At 38.6% G+C, this 27,168-nt stretch overlaps 1 protein-coding gene across 10 annotated transcripts in view; it reads right to left on the bottom strand.

The window, feature by feature from the left end:
* Nucleotides 1–27,168, bottom strand: part of LOC106872656 (dystrobrevin beta) — a 310,067-nt gene that overhangs the window by 150,872 nt on the left and 132,027 nt on the right. For all 10 annotated transcript variants that reach the window (XM_089356021.1, XM_089356022.1, XM_089356014.1 and 7 more), the window contains 4 exons: nt 13,361–13,456; nt 10,621–10,701; nt 8,752–8,965; nt 3,553–3,638 (listed from right to left, as the gene is read on the bottom strand). In XM_089356021.1, the coding sequence (XP_089212147.1) occupies nt 3,553–3,638; nt 8,752–8,965; nt 10,621–10,701; nt 13,361–13,427 (448 nt within the window). In that variant the 5' untranslated portion in view covers nt 13,428–13,456. The remainder of the gene's footprint in view (nt 1–3,552; nt 3,639–8,751; nt 8,966–10,620; nt 10,702–13,360; nt 13,457–27,168) is intronic.

Below are 27,168 nucleotides of genomic sequence, written 5' to 3'. Positions count from 1 at the left end.
ATCCTTGCGGGGCCCATATAAATATTTTGTCTTTAAATTGTATGGTTAATAAATTGGTTGTGCTTCCACAGAGCACAAAATATATTGGCAATTTGTTATACCATGTGGCCATGCTGGAGCACTACGTTGAAGAACTTCAGTCAAGCAAATCAAACCTAGAACTCTTTTCTTTTATAATCCTGGTGCTTATTTTATCAATCTCTTTTGCTGAACCCACTAAATTATGGGGGGGATGTAAACATACAAACACTGGTTGTCAAGTGGTGGTAGAGAACAAATACGTACAAACACACACACACACATATAAGAGTGTGTGTGTGTGTATATATATATATATATATATATATATAGATAGATAGATAGATAGATAGATAGATAGATAGATAGATAGGGAGATACATAGATAGATAGATAGATAGATGCACACGATGGGCTCGGTGGTTAGAGTTTTTGGCTCACAATCGTAAGGTCATGAGTTCAATTCCCGGCAACATATTGTGTCCTTGAGCAAGACACTTTATTCCATGTTGTTCCAGTCCACTGACAAACACGAGTAGAACTTGTAATCCAAACCCTTTGTCACATTCTGGGTCATGCTCAAACTCCCTGAGAACTATGTTCAAGGTATGCATGTCTGTGGAATATTCAGCCACTTGCATGTTAGTTTCATGAGCAGGTTGTTCTGTTGATTGGATCAACTGGAACACTCATTGGCATAACTGAGGGAGAGTCAGCAGTTATATATATATATATATATATATATATATATATATATATATATATGTATAGATGTGTATCAATATCTATGTATATTGTATACAGTATATGTATTAATGTTTATATCTGTATATTTATGTAAAAAAAAATAACATTTGAAGAGTGTTGGAGAATATTCCAGACCAAAATATAATGTAAATACTAAAAGTGAGGTTCCTAGTTCCATCAGTCTTGTAATAAATCATTTCAGAAGCAAAGAAATGTAAATATTCCACAGACTAATAAATCAATGATTATTAGCATTAATGCTCCATGATCAATATTCAATACAGCTTTGAGAGACAAGAATATGGTAAGACCACAAAGTGGTGAAGAATCAGAGGAGTTTCATTCTTCTAGTCACAAGTTCAAGTTCTGCCAAGGAAAGAATTTACCGATTATCCACCCAGAGTTCAATAAAATAAATATTCTGGGGTTTGGCTTTGTTTCAATCAATTATAACCAACAGAAAAATTGTGTGTATGTGTGGGGGGGGGAGGTAAGTAATCATTCTCTGCATTTAACGTCCGCTTTCTATGCTGGCATGGGTTGGATGGCTTGAAAGGAACCGGCAAGGCTGGGGGTTGCACCCATCTCAACTGTCTGTTTTGCCATGGTTTTTACAGCTGGATGCCCTTCCTAATGCCAACCACTTTACAGGATGTACTGGGTGCTTTTCACATGGCACCGGCACCAGCACGCTTTACATGGCACTTTGGTTTTAGGATTTCAATTCTGTTGTGGTGGGCAGGTCTTCTTGAATACGGCAATGCACCACATATCTCAGTCCTCTCCTTTGCAAGGCTCAACATTTTGAGATTGGCCTTCAATATTTCGTTCCATGTCTTCCTGGGTCTCCCTCTTCTACAAGAGGGTGTGCACGTGTGTGTGTGTGTGTGTGTGTGTGTGTGTGTATAATATTTCACATAGGCATTGCAAGACCAATAACCTGGTGTACAACGCAATATGCATAGGTTTCAGAACAAAGTGTCAGATGAGTATAGAACAGTAATAAGAACAAAGAGATTAACTCTATCTCTCTCTCTCTCTCTCTCTCTCTCTCTCTCATATATATATATATATATATATATATATATGTATATATATATATATATCAATCTAAATACACAACTGAAAGAGCTACTAATAGTTTTACAATATTTGAACAGGCATATTTTATAAATATACCTGTTCAAGCATCGTAAAAGCATGAAACTATTAGTAGCTCTTTCGATTGTGTATTTAAATTGATATTCATCTCTCACTGGATGGAAGAGTACTTTTTCTGTCGATTCTACCACTTTTAGATCTTTACACACACACAGTTAATCCATACGAGTTTTCTATTTTTACTTTCTGTTTTATTTTGCTTTACCTCTCTCCATCTGTTTTCTCTCTTCATTCCTTTCTGTAGAAGAGCAGAAGAGTGTAGGCTGGAACCATCAAAGACTCCTCCATTTTCCCTGAACGCCAAACTTATACACCTTGTTTATTGTTCCCTCACCTGTCTCTGTCTTTCATTGCTTGTTTTTGTACAATTTTGAACCATATATACACACATACACATACATACCTATACACACACATTACCTTGGGTAAAGTTACCTGAAGAATATATTCTGCTCTCTCTCCTCTTCTTCTTCCTCCTCCTCATCCTGTTATTCTCTCCACTTCTACCTTCTCATAACAACAAGTCACAGCCTCCCTTCCATCCTATCATTTCTCTCAACACCTCACTGTAATGTGTGCTCCTTCACCCTGCATGTTACAAAGTGATTTCACCAGTACAGGTGACATAAAAAAGGGGCAAAAAAAAAAAGGTACCTAGTACACACTTTGAGAGTGGCTGGTATATGAAAGCAGAGACAACACAAGGTTTTAGATGTCTCTTAAGTCTTACTGGGGACAAAGACAACATCTAAAGGGCTGGAGCCACAAAAATATGCACCCACTAAATTCCATAATATAGTTAGTGTTAGAAAGGGCATCCAGCCAGAGAAACCAAACTAAAACTGAGACACGAGGGCAAGACTTGGGCCTCTGACCTGTTGGACCCTATCAAAATGTCCAATACATGACAGCTTGGAAAGAGGATGGATGATGATGATGATGACAACTATGATGATAACGATGATAAAGTAGATGATGATGATGGTAAAGGTGATGATTGTGTATGTGTGTAAAATTGAAGATTTTCAAGCTTACAAGGGAACCTCTTAGATCAATAAGAGGGCTTCTAAAGTTATTTGATTGATTAGAAATAGCAATAGAGCCTCCCCCGTATCCAACCATCTTAAAAACAAAGAAGAAGTCCTACATTTTATGGTGAATTCCTCTGTTGTAAAACGGTTCCTGCAAGTCTCTTGCTGAACAACTTGCTCTCAGGTGATTTGTTTATTGTAATCAAATGTTTGTGCTGTACATTAGCTTGCTCCTTGCATCATATGGCTATTTGCCCATACTGGAGCACAAGGTGCTACACATCAGACGCTGAAGGGATCACAAAGCAACATGAAAGAAATGGAATGTTTTGCTCAAGAGCACAACACACTGCTGGGTGTGGGAATTGAAACCCCAGTCTTTTTATTATTATGAATGTGACACTAACCACTACACCACAGGTTTCCACTTTCTACATATATTACTTCTAAGAAAAGAAGAGTTGGAATGATCATGTCCGGAATCCTTTTGCTCGTAGATTATCTCAATTAAAGCTTACCTAGGGCTACACAAGCAACAACCATAATCAAAGACAGGATTAAATACTAAGAATGAAATTAAATCCAAGGAACTTACATCGAAGTTTGTCCATTAATTTTCCTGTACAGAGATGAGACAACGAAACTTTGAGAGAAAATACCAGAATTCGGCCTTTGTGTTCACTGCAAAGGAAAAAGAAAAAACATTATTGAAATACATGGAACCAAAAGAGAGAGGAGGAGGAGGAGGAGGAGGAGGAGAAGGGGTTGGCAATATAAGTGGCTGATAGAGACTGAGAGAGAATTGTGGTAAGGTTGATGTGTGATGGTGATGGTGATGATGATTATGAGACTGATTTCTCTAAAGCCGATACCAATGTAAACATAACCTTGCAAAAAGATATCAGCAAAAAGGATAAAAATCTAAAAAAAAAAGTAACCAACAATAATATGATGGAAAAAAGAAATGGATAGAGTAGAAGAGATTGTTGAAAAGATGAATTATTGACAGCTGGTAAAAATGGAAAATAGTTCTTCCTTTGACTGAATAATTGGAGTCTGGAGAGACAGTGAAAAGTCAGTGTGATCATAAATGTATTCCAAGTAAAAAGATTTCTTCAAATATTTAATGTCTGCTGCCAAATCATCATCAGACAGTAGCAAGAAGCCTCATAACTTGGATTAAATTTTTAACGAATAAAGAAACAGTATATGGGGTACCGTGGAGAGGAGGTACTATGCAGAGGAGGTACTATGGATGGAGACTGCATGTGGTATGGCAACAGTTAATATTGCTAATAATGACAGCTGTCATTTTCTCTTGGATTTTAATTCAAACAGGAATTAAAGTAAATCAGTTGTTTTGGTTAATGTAAGAATATTCCATTATTTCTGTCCTTCACAGATATTCTGTTGATTAATTTTCAAAGACAACATACAAATATGCACTCACGCACCCATACACAAGTGCAACACATGCAGATATTAAAATGCACACACACACACAAGTACACACTCGCATTGAATAAAACACACATTGACAAATATTATATAAATATTGACAAAATGATACACATCTAAATGTGTGCACACACACACTTGTGCGCATGCACACACACACACTCCCCCCCACCCACCTGTTATCCTCATTTCACAAAACTCAGTTCCAACAAAATCTTGAACGGTTTCACCCTTACACTTCAGCACATACAACGTTTATCAAAAGTTGTTTCTTTCTTTGAATTCTTATCAAATAATGAAAGATAATAAAAAAATATAATTTTGGAAAATGAACATTAAATGATGGTGATAATGTTTTTTTCATTCGTGGAAAAGAAACATTATTTCATTTAACTGGTTTATTTTATTCAACTGAGCAAGATGAAATTATCATCATCATCATTTTAACGTCCATTTTCCATGCTGGCATGGGTTGGACAGTTTGACAAGAGCTGGCAAGGCCAGGAGCCACACCAGGCTCCACTTGTCAGTTTTGCATGGTTTCCAATGGTTAAATGCCCTTCCTAATGCCAACCACTTTACAGAGTGTGGACTGGGTGCTTTTTATGTGGCACTGTGGTACCACCACAGGTACTTTTTACATGACACCATCACCAATGATTTTTATGGTGCACCAGTGCCCTTTATGTGGCACCAGCACCAAGTACCAATGTATGTTTGGCTTCAACTGACAACCATGAATCAAAACTTTCAATATCACAAAGCATTCGGATTGGCTCACCATTATTATTATTATTATTATTATTATTATTATTATAATTATTCATGGTAGAAACCAACAAGGAAACTTGTGTATAATAATTCAACCAGCTAGAAATAGCAACCAAGTCTTCCTCATAGAATAAGCTATGAGAACGGTGAAACAAACAATGAAAATTCTTCTTATAAACAAGATCCTCCAGTGATCATCAAGTCTAGACTACAAATTGTTGCTATTATGCAAAAGTGTTGTAAGTCCAAAACGTTGCTTTTTCAGAAAGCAAAAAAATAGTTTCACCATTCTATTTCTTTTTACAGTGGCAACAGTTTCAGCTTAACAATAATACTTTGTTGGGTGCATAAAACCTCAACTCCAAGCATGTCTGATATTTTCAGTGAGAATTATTCTTGCAAAACTATTGTGCGAAGGACTTACTACACTTTTGCAAAATGCTCAACTATTATACTACACTTTGACAGTTTCCGTATCTTGGCATCTGAAGCAGCTGGAGATACGATAGTTTGACCAAAATAACAAACTATTGCAAGCAAAATGAAATAGCGAAAAAAAATACATTTGGCCAAATTTGGACATACAACAGTTTAACATAATAGCAGCAATGGAATGTAAGTCTACATCAGCAGTTAAAAGGATGCTTTGTTCAAATGATGATGTTTTGCAACAGCTCCACCACAGCCAGAAAAATCTGCTCTGCTCTGGCATCTTTTCTCATACTTTAACCCAAATGTTCTCAACCAGGGTCCATCTGACCCCTGGGACTCCACATAAGATTTTGGACCCCAAAAGTAATTTGGGAACCAACAGTAGTATATTAACCCTTTAGCATTCAGATTCCACCATCAAATGCAATATTTATTTACACTGTTTTCTATTAATTATCTCAGATCTTTGAAATTTTAATGATGTGATTATGTATTTTTAGAATGATATTGTAGAATAAATGTAGGAGGCTGGATCTGGCCAGTTTGAACATGAAACAGAATATTTAGGCCAGATGTGGCAGGTTCGAATTCTAAAGGATTAAGGGTTCATGAAAAAGTTTGGCTTTGGATATATTTATTGCAAGAAACAGCCAGGCTTCTTTCTCTAATTTACATTTGACGGATATTTGTCCTCATCTTGTTTGTTGTTAACACAGCATTTTGGCTGATATACCCTCCAGCCTTCATCAGGTGTCTTGGGGAAATTTTGAACCTGAGTTCTCATTCCTAAAATATTTTACGATATTATTATTATTATATTATTATTCAGGTCACTGCTTGAAATCGAACTTGGAATTTTGGGGTTAGTAACCCATGCTCTTAACCACTACACCATATGCCCACAGGCATATGGCGTAGTGGTTAATGTAAATACTGTACATAATTCTTCATCTCTTAAATATAGAACTGTATTATCTTTCTCTAATGTTTTACATATTTTAATTTGTTTCTGGCCACTGAAATATGTTCTTTCAGAGAGTGTAATTACTAGCCTACACAAGTGAATGAGTAAAAAACAAAATAGGGATTTTGAAAGAATAAAATAGTAATGAAAGGGGCCCATAGGAAAAAATAGTTGAGAAGCTTTTTCTGGAATTTCTCATCTTCTAGTATAAAACCACTTTTCTGAAGGTTTGTGGTCTTGCAAGCTGAACGGTGATGTTGGTAGTGTTAGTCACATGAAACAAAACACTCCAGGACACTCTCTGTAAAGTGGTTGGTGACAGGAAGAGCACCCAACTGTAGAAGCCATGCCAAAGCAGACACTGGAGCACAGTGGAGACCTTGGTCCAAATAAATCCTGTCAAACCATCCATATCAGCATGGAAGGTGGACGTTAAATGATGATTATGTAAATCATCATATCACCAATTTTAATCTATTTAATTAGAACATTAACGACCTAACAAAATGAAAAAGTTGTTCTAATACATAATCTGACAGAACGAGAAAACAGATTTTATAAAATTGCTTCAGAGTCAAAACTAAATTCACCTTTGACCGAAGAAAGCATAAAAGTTAAATATTGATTTATTATTATTATTATTATTATTATTATTGTTTCTGTCTTTCTTGAATTTACATGACAGTCAGGTGGTGGAACCAGAACAAACTAAAAAGTAGTCGGGTGATAATTTCAATTGCTAATGTTACAAATATGCAATTTTCTTTACCTTTCTTTTTTCTTTTTTTTTTTTTTTTTTGGTTGTTAAAATACATTAGATTTTAGCAGTTTTAAATATATGGAAATGTCTAGACTTTGCTTTCAACACTTTCAATATATATATATATATATATATATATATATATATGCATACACACACGCAGAAACACTTATACATATATCCACACAAACGTATATACATACACAAGTATACATATTCATACAGATATGCATCCACACACACACACACACACACATGGAAAAGTGAGCATTGAAATAATAATGACATATACACACATTTATCTATCAATCTACATAAATAAATATATATAGTGTATATAGACACACATATACACACATACACATATATATATATATACACACACATGTATACACACACACACACACGCGTGCATTCGTGCATGTGTACATGCATTGCAATATTTGTTATGTCTGAAATCATTGAAACAGCAAAGAAAATTAAAAACCTGACAAACTATCAAAGCAGGTGACTCATAGATTGGACCATTCCACAGCCACAGAAAAGGGGGATTCCACATGCTGTCCCCATTCCATTCCATGTGTCTCTGGTTAAGTCAATTCCTTTCCATAACACTTGATGAGTCATCATGCAAGGTCAAAGCCACTCGTTATGTTTTTAATACTAAACAGTGATTAATTAAACTATAACATCACAATTAGATCAACAGTGATTTCCCCACTAATTTTCAATTGTTCAAACCTTTTATTTTCTATTCATTTTAGTCATTGAACAGTGGCCATGCTGGGGCACCACCATGAAGCATTGAATCAAACAAATTGACCCCGGTCCTTGTTTTTTTTTCAGTCTGGTACATATTCTATCAGTTTCTTTTGCCAAACTGCTATGTTACAAGGACATAAGCAACCCAACACCAGTTAAGCAGTGGAGGAGGTCAAACGTAGACACAAAGACATACACACACACACAACAGGCTTCTTTCAGTTTCCATCTACCAAATCCACTCACAAGGTTTTGGTGGGCCTGAGGCTATAGTAGAAGATACTTGCCCAAAACGGTGGGACTGAACCTGGAACCATGTGGTTGGGAAGCAAGCTTCTTACCACATGGCCATACCTACAGATCACATGGGTTTTCACACAGTTCTTGTCTACCAGACTCATTCACAAAACATCAGCCAATCTGATTCTAGAGTAAAAGATGACACTTGCCCAAGGTGCCATGCAGTGGGATTGAACTGGGGACCATGTGGTTGCAAATTGAGCTTTTTAACCACACAGAGATGGCTTCACCTACGAAAAGCATTAAATAATACCTCATTAACCAAACCAAAAAAAAAAAAAAGTAAACAGTTGCAAAAACAAATAAAAACAAAATTTTGTCAAAAAAAGAAAAATGCCAGTACAAACCGATCGTAGGCACTAATTAACCAATTCAGCAACAGATTCACAGATTGATCGACAGAGATTTGTTGTGAACTTGGGAGGCGTTTATTTAGCTGATGGAAGATACTAGAAAGAATTGTCTCCAGCCGCGAGACATTGAGTTCAGAATCTGGTTCCAGTGTATTCAGACCATTTTCTCGAAATGCTTCAATAATATTCCAAATGTCCACCAGTAATACTGGAAATGAAAAAAAATAAAGGTCAAAGAAGACAAGATTTTAGTATATTCTGAAATTTTTCTGTTTGTCACCAATATTGCATTTATCAGTTTAAGATGGCAAGCCGGCAGAATCGGTAAAACGCTGGACATTTTGTCCATCATTACATTCTGGGTTCAAATGCCACAGAGGTCGACTACGCCTTTTATCCTTTCGGGGTCAATAAAATAAGTACCAGTTGAGCGCTGGGGTCAATGTAATCAACTTATTCACTTTGTCTGTCTATGAATATCATATTTTAGCACAAGGCCAGCAATTTTGTGGGTGAAGGTAAGTCCATCACATGGACCCCAATACTCAACTGGTACTTACTTTATCAATTTTGGAAAGATGAAAAGCAAAGTTAATCTTTGTAGAATTTGAACACAGCATCTCAGACAAAATGCTTAACAGCATTCTAACAATTCCACCAGCTCACCACAATAATAATAATAATAATAATAATAATAATGGTTTCAAATTTTGGCATGAGGCCAGCAATTCCAGGTGAAAGGATAAACTGATTATATCAACCCAGAAAGAATGAAAGGCAAAGTTGATCAATGACAGAATTTGAACTCAGAACATAGAGACCAATGAAATGTTGCTCTGGATTTTGCCCAGCATTCAAACAGTTTTGCCAGGTGGTTGTCTTGTTACATTTAATATTGAAATTATAATGAAATCTTTTTAATTGCAAATAAAATATATCTGCAGTATCAAATTAAAATCTTTGAACCACCTCAGAAAAGTATTAAAAAATCTAGTTATATTCTTTCCAGGAGAAGAGAAAGCATAGGGAAATGAACAGAATTTTTTAAAAATCAATTTTACCGTTTTAAAATTCTACATCAATAAACATGCGTTTAAGATCAATTTTTATATATTATGTTTAACAAGGAAAATAACAAACATTTCTAAATGATTTCTTCTGTTTCAGGTAAATCTAATAATGCAATGGGAAAATAAAATTGGAAAACAATTGAAATTTTTGGTAAAAAATCCTTTTTCAAATCCTTTGTTTATGTTTTTAACAATCCAATAGGTTTAGGGAGCTTCAATATTGTTATCCAACTGCTAGAAATAGCAACTAAATCTCCCTTCAATTATACCTCATAATCTTAAAAATAGAAAGGATACAATGGTTAATGCAGTCTTGAATACTTAATGTTCTGCAAGGCAGAGTGATCATGGTTGGAATGCCTTTAGCGAGAGGTCATCACAGTTAATAACAGCTTTACTACATTTATTTTGAGCAAATTTTATCTTGATTTGATATCAAACCAAAATGACCGTTACACCCTAAAACATCTTGGGCAAGTGCCTTCTACTATAGCCTGGACTGACCATGGCCTTGGGAGTGGATTTGATTGAAGGAAACTGAAAGAAGCCTATCATGTGTGTGTGTGTGTGTATAGACAGACAGAAGAACATAGACAGGCACACAAACAGATGGATAGATAGAGAGCCAGACAGACAGACAAACAGAAAGAGATAGACAGACAGACATAGACAGACAGACAACTACATAGATAGATAGATATGTATCTGTGTGTGTGTGTGTGTGTGTGTGTGTGTGTGTGTGTGTATGTGTTTATGTGTTTTTATATCTACAGAATGAAAAAAAATCACTTACAGTTGGTCCGTTTCTGTATGAAGCGTAATTTACAGGCAGTTCGGTAAGTAGCAAACCTGATGACATCATAGTTCTGAGATCCTAAAATAATGCAAAATATCATGAAAGAATTCGGTTGACAAACAGACTGTCAAAAATATTTCAAAAAACTAACAGAAGATTTCAAATCAAGTCCAATGGGATGCAAGAACAGCAACATTTCTGATTCAGTTGTATATTTAAAAGACGAGGAATTATGTACATTATTTACCTTATTTACATTATTTACATATCATGGATATTTGTCCTCATCTTGTTTGTTGTTAACACAATGTTTCAGCTGATATACCCTCCAGCCTTCATCAGGTGTCTTGGGGAAATTTCGAACCTTGGTTTTCATTCCTAAGGTATTTTTAGATGTTATTATTATTATTATTATTATTATTATTATTATTATTATTCAGGTCACTGCCTAGAATCAAACTCGGAATCTTGGTGTAGTGGTTAAGAGTGCAGGCTACTAACCCCAAGATTCTGAGTTTGCCATTCTGGGGCACCACCTTCAAGAGTTTTTAGTCAAATGACTCAACCTCAATACTATTTTTTTTAGCCTGGTACTTATTCTATCAGTTTCTTTGGTTGAACTACTAATTTATGAGGATGTAAATACTCTAACATTGTTTTCAAGCAGTGGTGAGACACACATACACACACAAGGCTTTGGTTTGCCCAAGGCTATAGTAGAAGACACTTGCCCAAGGTGCCATGCAGTGGGACTGAACCTGGGAAACAAACTTCCCACTACACAGCCATACCTGAGCAAACTGTAAATAATCTTATGAAAAGTGTAAGTATTTTTGAAGCGTAAAATAAGTTCTCTTGAGTAAAATTGCTAAAATGAGGGAAATTATTCCGCAGAGTGAGTGCAGAATTACAAAATAGGAGCCAGAGATAAGTTTCAAGAACATTCTCATTAAAACCTAATTCAGTTATTAAATTACTCCAGGTAAAAGAACCACAGTTTAAAACAGCAAGGCTGAATAATGACATTTTGAGCATTTCAAAGTAATGCCAGGTTTTTATTAAAAGAAAACTGGTGAAACAAAAAAGAGGAAAATGAATGTGAATAAAATTACTGATTTAAAGGAGTTTGGAGCTATTGAAAGGACATAAAATGAGTGGAAACAAGAAGATAACAATGAAAGAAAAGATTTCAATTTTCAAGCAAAGTTGGTTTGTTCATAAGGAATATATTTTGGAAGAAGAACCAAGAGATCTAGATTATAATTTGTCGTTAGAATAACATCATTAGATTATATTCTAAAGAAACAAACCAATTCTCATTAAGAAGTATGGACATGAGGTAAAGAAGCTTGCTTCCTAACCATGCAGTCTCAGGTTCGGTCTTGTTGCATGCAACCTTGGGCAAGTGCTTTTTTTTATAACCCCAGGCTAACAAAAGTCTTCTGAGTGGATCTGATTGACAGAAACTGAAAGAAGCCCATTGTATGTGTGCATGTGTGTGTGTGTGCATATATATATATATATATATATATATATATATATATATATATATATATATATATGTGTGCGTGTGTGTGTTAAACCTATCCATGTTTGCCAAATTCGTAATATTTCAAAGTTTCTTTCAAAGAACTATACCTTATATTTCCTTGTTAATGGCAGCATATACAGACAAAAAAAAAAATACTCTGTGTGCGTGTGTGTGTTTTGCAACGACACACTAAATTAAAAACCATTGAATACTTAAGTTTAACATTCACATTTTTTTAATGAAGTTACAAAGAAATTAAAAATCTATTGTGAATTTTAGACAGTCTTCTCATTTTTTTTTTTTAATATCTTTCAAAATGTAAAAACTTAAACAGTTTTAATGAGATCCAACAGAAGACATTACCCAGAGGCTTTGAATTAATTACAATTTTAAAAGTGACTTGTGGAATATTCTAAGCTTTTTAGGAATGTTAATCTAAAGAAAATAAAAATAAACTATGACTGCTAATAATAATCAAATCATTTTCTTTGTGGAACTAATAGCTTTTCAGCTTGCTATAAATGGTAACAAATTGAAGATATTGGCAGACTTTTCATTTATTTCTTTGTATCTTTATTCCAACAAATATAGGATATTAGTAGTCTTTTATGAAATGTTAGCATTGACTGTGTGGTTAGAACTTTGCTTCCCAACCACATGGTTCTGGGTTCAATCCCACTGCATGGCACTTCAGGCAAGTGTCTTCTACTACAGCCTCGGGTTAACCAAAAAGCCTTGTGAGAGGGTTTTGTTGACAGAAACTGAAAGAAGCCTGCCATTTGCAGCCTTGCAGCCTTCTGCTCGGTAGCCTTACAAGTTCTAAAATTGTGAATTAATTTGTCAGTGGGCAGTTTAGCTTGACCGGTAATCAAAGGGATGCAAGTTCAAGTCTCATGATTGGTTGCTGACATATTTTCCCACTTTCTATGGATATTTTATCCTGTCTCTGCTGTTCTATCAGTGTTTGTGCATTTAAGGATATATATGAATGTGTGTGTCTTTGGATCTGTGTTTGTCCCCCATCACTGCTTGACAATTGGTGTTGGTGTGTTTACATCTCTGTAACTTAGTGGTTCAGCAAAAGAGACCGACAGAATAAGTACCAGACTTTAATATGAATAGTTGTCTCATGATATATCTATGATTATTGGTCAGCAAATGATTCCAAATAAAATAAAATAAGACAAAAATGGTTGCACCACTTACTCAGTTCCGTCATCAGCTGCTTGTGTTCTACGAACGCCCGAGTTGTTGGACTCGTGTCATCCAACATTCTAGAATCATCTGATGCAGCTAAGTGACCTGAAAGAGACAAGCAAAAGCCGTTAATAATGACATTCTGCATTGGATCAAGGCTGTAGATTTATAAGGAAGGATTAGGATGGATTAAACAGACCTCAGTATCATCATTATTACCACCAATAGATGCTGATAATTATTTTAGTGCCATCCCAAATGACCGACAAAACTTGAAGATGGATACAACTCAATTCTATAAAGCAGTTATTGTTTCTACCATTCCATTGTTTGCGGGAAAGAAAGAGAGATTTCTAGATTTTGAAGGATGGGGCACCAAATTTAACCCTTTTGATGCCAGCCAATCCAAGACCCTCAGCCATGGGTTCTATATTACAAACTTCCTCTTTTAAAGTGATTTAATTAAAACCTTCCATTAAAATTTCATGTTAATTTATGTTTGAAACACCATCTTAACCCTTTTCTTACCGTATTTCTGTTGAAATACACTGCATTTGTTTCAATTAATTGTAAACATGATGAAGAATTCAAGAGAATAACTTTGTCAGTTTTAAGTTGGTGTTAAGAACACAAAATAACATGAAATTTCAATAGGAAGTTTTTAATTTAGATAATTTCAAAACAGGAAACTTGTATCATAAAATTAAGGGCAGTCACGGATGGTATGGTATCAAAAACGTCAATAATGGCAAAGTTATTTTATCGAATTCTTCACTATTTTCAAAGTTTATTGGAACAAAAGAAGTGTATTTCAACTGTGGTAACAAAACAGTTAATCCTTTTTTATGAACTTGAATGAAACCATTCCTCGTACCATGATACAAACTTCATATTTTAAAGTCATTTAAATTAAAATTTCCCCTTAAAACTTCAGGCTAATTTATGTTCCAAACACCAGCTTAATAACTAAATACTTCATTATTTTCAAAATTAGTTGAAACACAAGCAGAATATTTGAACAAAAATATTCTTGTCATATTAGATTCCAGATCCTTCCATCACGTTTCTCTTAACTCTTTTTCATATCAACCTGCCTGAGATCATCCCTGGTCCTATGGCACAAACGCCCTGTCTTAAAGAAATCCAAATTAAAACCTTCTTGCATCAAAATTTCATGTTGTGTTCCTACACAAGTTTTAATAAGGACAAAAGTTATTTTACCAAATTCTTCATTATCTTTGAAATTAATTAATGGCAACGTATTTCGACAGGAACGTGGTTACAAAAGGTTTTAATCAAGCCAATACTTTGACTGGTATTTATTTGATCAATGTTGAAAGAATGAACAACAAGGTTTACTTGGGTGAAATTTGAACCCACAATATAAAATACAACTGGTTGTCTCTCACGGTTGAGTGTGGCCAGGTGACAGTACCATGGCTTTACTAATTGGTTAAGTCATCAACAGACATAGATACCATCTCAGCCCCTTCACCTTTGACCCAAGATGGAGGGAGAGGCAGGCCAAAGTAGCACCAGAATGGACATGACAGCTGAGTAGAAAGAAATAATATGCAATGAAGAAGAGCCTTGTTTAGTGTTATAATATTACACTGCCCAGTTCATGAAATGAACCCATGACTCCATAACCATGAACCAAACACCCTAAACCACTAGGCCACATGTATTCGGACAGAACATAAAGAAGTGCTCCACCAATTCTGTCTTTTACATTAATTAACAATAATTAATGTAAAAGAAATATTTCATATTTTTTAAAATAATTTAAAGGATTAAAAATTAAAGATAACAGTAACAGATTACCAAGGATTATTAGATTAACTAAATCTGGCAGGTGATAAAAATATAGTCAGTTCATTTAACAAAATGCTTAGTCATTGGGTTCAATTTAATTTTTGTTTTGTCTGTTTATTTTTTAAAAATTCATTTTTTAGACACACTAAATTAAAAACTAATTCACTAAAATAATTAAAATCCTTTAATTACTATAATGAGCAATGACAAAATTTTTTTATATTTCTAGAAAGATGATAATGGCATTAGAGTAAGATGACATTTTAAAATTGAAAATATTTGGGGGGTTTTTTTCTTTTGAATTCTTTTACTATGCCAGCATGTATGGGGTGGGGGTGCAGCTTTTGCAGAGCAAATGTCTTTACAACTTGTTACCCTTTTCAACTGCAAACCATCAGAATCTGTGCATCATATCAAATGTATGTACATAGGCATAAGGCTGTGGTATTTGCACACATCTACAAAATGACTTTCTAAAATGAACTTCCATTATGCAGCTGAGGAGTACATTCTCATTGCACATCTTATGTGATGTTCTCACTGCATGAATAAATGAAGTTTGTACGAAACATATGTACTGCTATAACCTAATGAATTTTTTATTCACCAAATCTCTTGATGTTGTTTTTGGTCTTTCCCCTACCAAATTCTGGTGCCTCAAACATTTTAAGTACCACATTTAATCTTTTGATTAAATCTATATTATTATTATATATATATATATATATATATATATATATATATATATATATATATATATATATATATATATATATATATATGGAAGTGAGATGAATGTCATTGCAGCAGTGACTCACAAGAATGGCAAATACATTTTGATTTGTTGGTTTGTTAAAATTTCCATGGTTCTTTCTCTGGAATGTCAATAATAGCAAAGTCTGCTATTGCCATTCTGAACACACTTTCCCAATGACAATTTCAATCTCATTCTTTCAGAGCCTGAAACAGCTCATATTTCTCTCATTTTGGAAAGGAATTTGGATAAACTTCTTACTTCCTGCTTATGCTATGTACACCTGGCAAATTGATTCCAGGTGTACATAGCATGTGAACCTTCTGACAATCTGATATTATTCTATATTCATTACTTCCGATCCTACCACCTCTGTCTTTTAGCCTTTATGATTCCATCCGTATTATCATGCCATCACTATGTCACCTTCCATCCAGCTGGCATTTTCCTCCAACTTCAAGATACGGTCCATGGCTGCCTCATAGAATCTCCCAGCAACTTTCTATGTTGTAACCCTCCAGCTTCAACTGCTTTCTTAACGAACACATTTTCTAGAACTCCTTTGAAAAGTGGGATGGATAATGGTTTCCAATTCTGGCACAAGGCCAGCAATTTCAGGGGAAGGGGTAAGTTAATTCAATCAACCCCAGTGTGCAACTGGTAGTAATTTTATCAACCCGAAAGGGTGAAATGTAAAGCTAACCTTGGTGGAATTTGAACTCAGAATGTATGGACGGACGGAATACTGCTAAGCGTTTTGTCCGACATGCTAACAATGCTGCCACCTGGTGGGATAAATATTATGCTATGAAGAAGAAATAAAGTCTAAATGTTTCACTGGAGAGAGGGAGAGGGGGGAAGAGAAGGGGAGAAAGAGGGGGAGAGAGGGAGGGAGAAAGAAAGAGGGAGGGAGAAAGAAAGAGGGAGAGAGAAAGAGGGAGAGAGAAAAAGAGGGAGAGAGGGAGAGAGGGAAAGAGGGAGAGAGGGAAAGAGGGAGAGAGGGAAAGAGGGAGAGAGAGGGGGACAAAGAGAGGGAAGGAGAGAGAGAAGAACAGAGTGTGATTAGTGAGAGAAGAATAAGAAAGGAGGGGGAGGGGGGGAAGTAAAGCTAAACTCTCATTCCTTTAACTGAAAACAAACAGAATTTTACATCCGAAACGTTCAAACCAAAATCTCAAGAGAGAGAGAGGAAGAAAACTAAAAACAACAACACACACACACACACACACACACACACACACACACACACGTTATCAATGATGTAGATCAGAAACAGAGTTTGTGTTTGTTATCAATGATGTATGTCAGAAATAAAAGTTTCCATATATATATTATTTATTTATTCATTTCTAGATTAAATCCTCTCGACTAATCCTCTCTTTGAACTGATTAAGATCAGAGAAGTCCAGATAAAAGATATGATTTGCCGAGGTGTTGATTGTTAAACTACTGTGTTTATACAAACAAAGACACACTCACTGCTTAGCTGACAATGCAATCAGCCACAGAGAACAAGGTTGAAATCAGAGAGAAAATGAATAACAACCAAAACATTTCCAACTTTCATTCTTTCTTGCAGTGTTCCTGATAACAAAACTAGCCTCTATTTTCAAATTATAGAATTTCTGGTATGATTGAGACAAACAACATATATATACATACGTGTATATATATATATATATATATATGCATGTCTGCATGGTGAGAAGTTTGCTTCCCAACCACAGTTCCGGGTTCAGTTCCTCTGCATGGCACCTTGGGCAAATGTCTCCTATAGCTCCAGGACAACCAAAGCCTTGTGAGTGGATTTGGTAGATGGAAGGCTATAGCCTAGTCACCCGTATTACGAACCAGGTGATACACGAAGGAGTCATACCCAATGACTGGTGTAGCAGCATCATAGTCAACTGCTACAAAGGTAAAGGTGACGCTTTAGATACAAATAATTAGAGGCATCAAGCTGTTAGATCAGGTTATGAAAGTTACAGAGAGGGTCATAGCCCAACTAATTAGGGAGAGAATCAATTTAGATGAGATGCAGTTTGGGTTCGTGCCAGGTAAAAGCACTACTGATGCCTTATTTCTACTGAGACAGTTGCAGGAGAAATACCTAGCTAAGGATAAACCTCTGTACCTGGCTTTCGTTGACATGGAGAAAGCCTTTGACAGGGTCCCCCGATCCCTTATCTGGTGGTCAATGAGAAAACTTGGGATAGAAGAATGGTTAGTGAGAGCTGTGCGAGCCATGTACAGAGATGCTGCCAGTAAGGTGAGGGTTGGAAATGAGTACAGCAATGAATTCCGGGTAGAGGTAGGGGTCCACCAAGGTTCCGTCCTCAGCCCCCTCTTATTTATCATAGTCCTCCAGGCAATCACAGACGAGTTCAAGACAGGTTGCCCCTGGGAGCTCCTCTATGCTGATGACCTTGCCCTAATTGCGGAGTCACTATCAGAACTAGAGGAGAAGTTTCAGGTGTGGAAGCAAGGTCTAGAATTGAAGGGCCTTAGAGTCAACCTAACTAAAACCAAAATCCTAATAAGTAGGAAGGTAGATAAAACACAAACCCCTTCAGGTAGATGGCCCTGCTCAGTATGTAGAAAAGGAGTAGGTAGTAACTCTATAAGATGTACCCGGTGCAAGCTATGGACACATAAGAGGTGCAGCAACATCAAAGGCAGGTTAACTAGCAAGTTAGTTTTTGTTTGTGGCAGATGTTCAGGTGCAATAAAGACTGTAAACAAACAGGAAACAACTTCTATCTCATTCCAGGGTGAAAAACTAGAGGTAGTCGATAGCTTCCGCTATCTGGGCGACCAAGTTAGTAGTGGGGGTGGGTGCGCTGAAAGTGTAGCTGCTAGAATAAGAATAGCCTGGGCAAAGTTTAGAGAGCTCTTACCCCTGCTGGCGACAAAGGGACTCTCACTCAGAGTAAAAGGCAGACTGTATGACGCATGCGTACGAACAGCCATGCTACATGGCAGTGAAACATGGGCTGTAACTGCTGAGGACATACGTAAGCTCGCAAGGAATGAAGCCAGTATGCTCCGTTGGATGTGTAATGTTAATGTGAATACCCGTCAGAGTGTAAGTATCTTGAGAGAAAAGCTGAACATTAGAAGCATCAGTTGTGGCGTGCAAGAGAGACGATTGCGCTGGTATGGACATGTGGTGAGAATGGAGGAGGATAGCTGCGTGAAAAAGTGCCACACCCTAACAGTTGAGGGAACCCGTGGAAGAGGTAGGCCCAGGAAGACCTGGGCTGAGGTGGTGAGGCAAGACCTTCGTACATTGGGCCTCACCGAGGCGATGACTACGGACCGAGACCTTTGGAAATGGGCTGTGCGTGAGAAGACCCGGCAAGCCAAGTAAGATCGTTGCCAGTGCCCCTGGACTGGTTCTTGTGCGGGTGGCACATGAGATGCACCATTTTGAGCGTGGCCGTTGCCAGTACCGCCTGACTGGCTCCTGTAGGATTTTCGAGCGAGATCATTGCCAGTGCCCCTGGACTGGCTTGTGCGGGTGGCACATAAAAGACACCATTTCGAGCGTGGCCGTTTTCGTGCGGGTGACACGTAAAAGCACCCACTACATCGCCTCGGTGATGGAAATGTGCTGTGCGTGAGAAGACCCGGCAAGCCAAGTAAGATCGTTGCCAGTGCCCCTGGACTGGTTCTTGTGCGGGTGGCACATGAGATGCACCATTTTGAGCGTGGCCGTTTTCGTGCGGGTGACACGTAAAAGCACCCACTACAGTCTCTGAGTGGTTGGCGTTAGGAAGGGCATCCAGCTGTAGAAACTCTGCCAAATTAGATTGGAGCCTGGTGTTGCCATCCGGTTTCACCAGTCCTCAGTCAAATCGTCCAACCCATGCTAGCATGGAAAGCAGACGTTAAACGATGATGATGATGATATATATAATTATAAACAGGGCAAATTTTTGCCATTTCTCTGCAGACTGAAAAAAAATTATGAACAACCTTAATCAATTTTCAAACCTTACTGGGTTCTCATCAGGTGTCCACATCACTTTGACAATTTCCAGAGAAGCAAGCAGCCAAACTGCTTATATACTCAACAAATGCAGCAGTTACTCTACGAAGGAGAACTTGACACCACCACTTGACAATCAGTGTTTGTGTTTACATCTCTGTAACTTAGCAGTTTGACAAAAGAGACCAATGGAATGAGTACCAGATTTTAAAAATCAAAAATAAGTACTGGGGCCAATTCTAGAAGGTGGTGCTCCAGTATGGTCGCAGTGTAATGATTGAAACAAGTAAAAGATGAAAAATATATGTATATGCATAAAATAAAATTTTAAAAAAAGCTCAATTCATTCGTTTCTCTTTGATGAGGCATTGTATTGGTAGGAATCAATAATTTGGTGGTTCCGAGATCTTTAAATTTTTGTTTTGAAATGTTCTCTAAATGTCAAAAAGCATCATGATTCTGTAGCATAAGACTCTACAGACATGTACAAACATGTGTGTAAAAGCATTTATGTGTGTGTGTGTATAAATATATACACACATACACACACATACATATATCATCATTTAACGTCTGTTGCCCATGCTGGCATGGGTTGGATGGTTTGACTGGGTTAGCATGCTGAAAAGCTGCACCAGACTCCAATCTGATTTAGCATGGTTTTCTATGGCTGGATGCCCTTCCTAATGCCAACTACTCTGAGAGTGTAATGGGTGTTTTTATGTGCCACCGGCTTGGGTGCCATTTGTGTGACACCAGGTTGTGTTTATGTGCCACCAGTACAGGTGCCAATTTGCATGACACTGGTGTGTGTGTGTGTGTGTGTGTGTGTGTGTGTGTGTGTGTGTGTGTATATATATATATATATATATATATATATATATATATACAAGAATAAGGGCAGGGAATCGTCAATTAATAATAGAATTAATAATTAACAATTTTGCCAAATAGTTCAGTATGAAAAAACCTTTATCGGTAAAACCATTTATCATCATAAATATACAGGGATTAGCATTGAGTTGCTTCTCCAACATACTGAAAATTTAGAAATAGCAGTCAAAGAACTACTGATTCTAAACTACAAATTTTTCTCTAAACGGATGGCGATATTTATGGCACACATAGAACAAAAAAAAAATATATATATATATATATATATACACACACACACACGCACACATAGTTACATAGAAACACAGCTATATATATATACATATGCACACACACATACACATATATATGAATACAATTTTATCAAATGTCATTTAAACATAAAATTGGCTTAAGAGAAATAACTGAGAGGGCAGTGGGCTTGTATTTGAGCAGAATAGACAAATACAGGTGTATTAAATACCATAAAACATGAATTCTTCATTTATTAAAATTATCTCCACCTCTAGTGGATGTGTTTTAATTAGCAAGCAGTAATTAAGAGCAGTTCCTGTTGAGGAAGGGGAGATCATCTCAAGAATCAGGAATTCTCCAAAGTTAAGATACAACGAAGGAAAAGAACAAGTTTATTGGTTGCCAGCTTGGAAAATGAACGTTAAATGATGATGATGATGATGATGATGGTGATGGTGATGGTGATGGTGATGGTGATGATGATGATGATGATGATGATGATGATGATGATGATGATGATGATGATGATGATGATGGTGGTGATGGTGATGATGGTGATGATGATGATGATGATGATGATGATGATGATGATGTGTTTGTTTTTTACAGTCTACAAGCCAGCAATAATTATGCAAATGTGCAGTCAAGCTACATTAACAAAAACCAATGCATTGATTATTTTATGTTATTTCATTATTGTATGTTATTTTATTATTTTATGCTAAATCTGAGCTGTCGGCCTTTTGAATATATTCATGAATTTATTTTTTAAAAACCAAAAATGAAAATAAAAATTAAAGGTGATCCATTAAAAGAGGTTTTTAAATAAATAAAAATGTCTCTCACAAGGGGAAAAAAAAGGTAATTCTTTTATCTAAACTGTATTTGCACTCTATAAATAATTTCTGCCTATTTAACCATTCTAATACCAAACCATCTGAGACTGCCCCTAGTACTATGATGCAAAGTTTCCAGTTAAAACCTTCCCTCAAAATTTCATGTTAATTTATATTCCAAACACCAGTTTAATAACGAGAGAGTTAATTTTATCAAATTCTTTATTATTTTTTTTAAAAATTAATTGAAACGCAGTGTATTTCAACAGAAACATGCTCACAAAAGGGTCAACACATTTGATGCCAGCCTACTCCAAACTATCCTTGGTTTTGTAATATAAACTTATTTTAAAGGGATCTAAATTAAAACCTTTCCTTGAAATTTCATGTTTAATTCCTGTGCTAAACAGCAGCTTAACAATGTCTAAGTTATCTAACTAAATTCTCCATTATTTTCAAAATTAGTAGAAACAAAGGCAATGGTGTTCAATAGTTCAATAGAAATATGATAACAAAACGGTTAGCAATAAAAATTCTTAATGCTTCAAGATATTTTCTAAGACAAATTAATCATATTTCTAAGTCGACAATATAAAATGACATAGCATCAGAGCAGCCATATCATTTAGGAGTAAAAGACGCAACTATGAAGAATAGGTAATTCCTTTTGATCATCGTTACATTTCCTTATTTTGTCTCTGCAAAAGCCAAAACAATTCCTCAACTCAAAATGATGGGCTAGAATCTTTTATTAACTTTTGTCATTTTCCATAGTCTTCAATGTTCCACAAAGGAGCCATTTTGCAGTTACTTGATCTACTGTGAATATTGACTAAATCTTCTACAAATCACAATAAATCCTCTTAAAAAATAAAAAAAGAATCCATTTAATAAATGTAGTTTTAGATACACCATAACTGGAAAGAAAAAAACTGGTTGGTCACAGGGCTGTGGAGTTGGAGTCAGAATCAATTAAGGGGTAGCTGGAATCAGAGTCAGTAAAACAATACTAACTCTGACTCATCATCATCATCATCATCATCATCGTTTAACGTCCGCCTTCCATGCTAGCATGGGTTGGATGATTTGACTGAGGACTGGTGAAACCGGATGGCAACACCAGCCTTCAATCTGATTTGGCAGAGTTTCTACAGCTGGATGCCCTTCCTAACGCCAACCACTCAGAGAGTGTAGTGGGTGCTTTTACGTGTCACCCACACGAAAACGGCCACGCTCGAAATGGTGTCTTTTATGTGTCACCCGCACAAGAGCCAGCCCAGGGGCACCAACAACGATCCCCCTCGAAAATCCCAGAACTGGCAACAATCTCGCTCGAAAACCCTACAAGGCAAGTCAGGAGGTATATATATATATATATATATATATATATATATATATATATATGTCTGTACGTATTGTTGTCGTCGTTTAACGTCCGCCTTCCATGCTAGCATGGGTTGGACGATTTGACTGAGGACTGGTGAAACCGGATGGCAACACCAGCCTTCAATCTGATTTGGCAGAGTTTCTACAGCTGGATGCCCTTCTTAAAGCCAACCACTCAGAGAGTGTAGTGGGTGCTTTTACGTGTCACCCGCACGAAGGCCAGTCAGGCGGTACTAGCAAAGGCCACGCTCATCTCGCTCGAGAAACCTCGTGTGTCACCCGCACAAGAGCCAGCCCAGGGGCACCAACAACGATCCCGCTCGAAAATCCCAGAACCCCACACAAGAGCCAGTTCAGGGGCACCGGCAACGATCTCGCTCGAAGAAATTTCATGTGTCACCAGCACAAGAGCCAGTCCAGGGGCACTGGCAACGATCTCGCTCGAAAAACCTCATGTGTCACCCACACAAGAGCCAGCCCAGGGGCACCGGCAACGATCCCGCTCGGAAGATTTCATGTGTCGCCCGCACATGAGCCAATCCAGGGGCACTGGCAACGATCCCTCTCGAAAGACTTCATGTGTCGCCCGCACATGAGCCAGTCCAGGGGCACTGGCAACGATCCCGTCCCGCTCAAGGCATTTCATGTGTCACCCACACAAGAGCCAGCCCAGGGGCACCGGCAACGATCTCGCTCGAAAAACCTCATGTGTCACCCGCACAAGAGCGGCCCAGGGGCACCGGCAACGATCTCGCTCAAAAGATTTCATGTGTCACCCACACATGAGCCAGTCCAGGCGCACTGGCAACGATCTCGCTCAAAAGATTTCATGTGTTGCCCGCACATGAGCCAGTCCAGGGGCAACGGCAACGATCCCGCTCGAAAAACCTCATGTGTCACCCGCACAAGAGCCGGCCCAGGGGCGTCGCCCGCACATGAGCCAGTCCAGGGGCACTGGCAACGAACCCGCTCAAACATTTCATGTGTCACCCACACAAGAGTCAGTCGAGGGGCACCGGCAACGATCTCGCTCGAAAGATATCATGTGTCGCCCGCACAAGAGCCAGCCCAGGGGCACCAACAACGATCCCGCTCGAAAATCCCAGAACCCCACACAAGAGCCAGTTCAGGGGCACCGGCAACGATCTCGCTCGAAGAAATTTCATGTGTCACCAGCACAAGAGCCAGTCCAGGGGCACTGGCAACGATCTCGCTCGAAAAACCTCATGTGTCACCCACACAAGAGCCAGCCCAGAGGCACCGGCAACGATCCCGCTCGGAAGATTTCATGTGTCGCCCGCACATGAGCCAATCCAGGGGCACTGGCAACGATCCCGCTCGAAAAACCTCATGTGTCACCCGCACAAGAGCCGGCCCAGGGGCGTCGCCCGCGCATGAGCCAGTCCAGGGGCACTGGCAACGAACCCGCTCAAACATTTCATGTGTCACCCACACAAGAGTCAGTCCAGGGGCACCGGCAACGATCTCGCTCGAAAGATATCATGTGTCGCCCGCACATGAGCCAGTCCAGGGGCACTGCCAACGATCCCGCTCGAAAGATTCATGTGTCGCCCGCACATGAGCCAGTCCAGGGGCACTGGCAACGATCCCGCTCGAAAGATTTCATGTGTCGCCCGCACATGAGCCAGTCCAGGCGCACTGGCAACGACCCTGCTCGAAAAATTTCATGTGTCACCCGCACATGAGCCAGTCCAGGCGCACTGGCAACGACCCTGCTCAAAAAATTTCATGTGTCACCCGCACATGAGCCAGTCCAGGGGCACTGGCAACGATCTCGCTCGGAAGATTTCATGTGTCACCCGCACATGAGCCAGTTCAGGGGCACTGGCAACGATCTCGCTCGAGAGATATGTGTCGCCCGCACATGAGCCAGTCCAGGGGCACTGGCAACGATCCTGCTCGAAAGATTTCATGTGTTGTCTGCACATGGGCCAGTCCAGGGGCACTGGCAACGATCTCGTTCGAAAATCCCATGACGGCCCCGCACAAGGCCAGTTCAGGGGCACGGCAACAATCTATTTCGATTTCACTTGCCTCAACAGGTCTTCACAAGTGGAATTTGGAATTTAGTGTCCAATGAAGGAAGGAAGGTACGCATAAGTGGGCTGGCTGGGCCTTAGATTTAGGTCTCACTTGCCTTGCCGGGTCTTCTTGCGCACAGTATATTTCCAAAGGTCTCGGTCAGAAGTCATCGCCTCGGTGAGGCCCAATGTTCGAAGGTCATGCCTCACCACCTCATCCCAGGTCTTCCTGGGCCTACCTCTTCCACAGGTTCCCTCAACCGCTATGCTGTGACCCTTTTTCACACAGCTATCCTCATCCATTCTCGCTACATGACCATACCAGCGCAGTCGTCTCTCTTGCACACTACAACTGATGCTTCGTAAGTTCAACTTTTCTCTCAAGGTACTGATACTCTGTCTAGTATGCACACTGACATTACACATCCATCGGAGCATACTGGCTTCATTCCTTGCGAGCCTACACATGTCCTCAGCAGTCACGGCCCATGTTTCACTGCCATGAAGCATGGCTGTTCGTACACATGCATCATACAATCTGCCTTTTACTCAGAGAGAGACCCTTTGTCGCCAGCAGAGGTAAGAGCTCTCTGAACTTTTCCCAGGCTATTCTAATTCTAGCAGCTACACTTTCAGCGCACCCACCTCCACTGCTAATTTGGTCACCAAGATAGCGGAAGCTATCAACCACTTCTAGTTTTTCTCCCTGGAATGTGGCAGAAGTTGTTTTCTGCACATTTCCAGTATTTATAGCTCCAGAACATCTGCTGCAAACAAAAACTAACTTCCTAGTTAACCTTCCTTTGATATTGCTGCACCTCTTATGTGTCCATAGCTTGCACTGGGTGCATCTTATAGAGTTACTTCCCACTCCTTTTCTACAGATCGAGCAGGGCCATCTACCTGAAGGGGTTTGTGTTTTGTCTGCCTTCCTACTTATGAGGACTTTGGTTTTAGCTAGGTTGACTCTAAGGCCCTTCGATTCTAGTCCTTGCTTCCATACCTGAAACTTCTCCTCTAATTGTGATAGTGACTCAGCAATTAGTGCAAGGTCATCAGCATAGAGGAGCTCCCAGGGGCATCCTGTCTTGAATTCCTCTGTTATAGCCTGGAGGACTATGATAAATAGGAGGGGGCTGAGGACAGAACCTTGGTGGACCCCTACCTCCACCCGGAATTCTTCACTGTACTCTCTGCCAATCCTCACCTTACTGACAGAGTTTCTGTACATGGCTCGCACAGCTCTCACTAACCATTCTTCTATCCCTAGTTTCCTCATTGACCACCAGATGAGAGATCGAGGGACCCTGTCAAAGGCTTTCTCCATATCAACGTAAGCCAGGAACAGAGGTTTATCCTTGGCTAGGTATTTCTCCTGAAGCTGTTTTACCAGAAATATAGCATCAGTGGTGCTTTTCCCAGGCACAAAACCAAACTGCATCTCATCTAAGCTGACTCGCTCCCTAAGCAGTTGCGCTATGACCCTTTCCGTGACTTTCATTACCTGATCTAAAAGCTTGATACCTTTGTAATTATTTGTATCTAAAGCGTCACCTTTACCTTTGTAGCAGTTGATTATGATGCTGCTACACCAGTCGTTGGGTATGACTCCTTCGTGTATCACCTGGTTCGTAATACGGGTGACTAGGCTATAGCCGACACTGCCAGATATTTTGAGCATCTCTGCAGTGATTCCTGATGGGCCGGGGGCTTTCCCTGTCTTCATACTCTTAATTGCTTTATCTACCATGGTACTGTCAACTCGGATAGCTGGTCCCTCTGTTGAGTCAACATACGGCAGACTCTCTTTCTCCCATTCATTCTCTTTATTAAGCAATCTATCGTAGTGGCTTCTCCAGACCTCT

Source organism: Octopus bimaculoides, chromosome 8 (genome assembly GCF_046866305.1).
Source record: "Octopus bimaculoides isolate indiv1 chromosome 8, ASM4686630v1, whole genome shotgun sequence".
NCBI classification, from domain to species: Eukaryota; Metazoa; Mollusca; class Cephalopoda; order Octopoda; family Octopodidae; genus Octopus; species Octopus bimaculoides.
The sequence above is the reverse complement of the archived record's forward strand: the minus strand, read 5'-3'. Positions and strand labels throughout refer to the sequence as shown.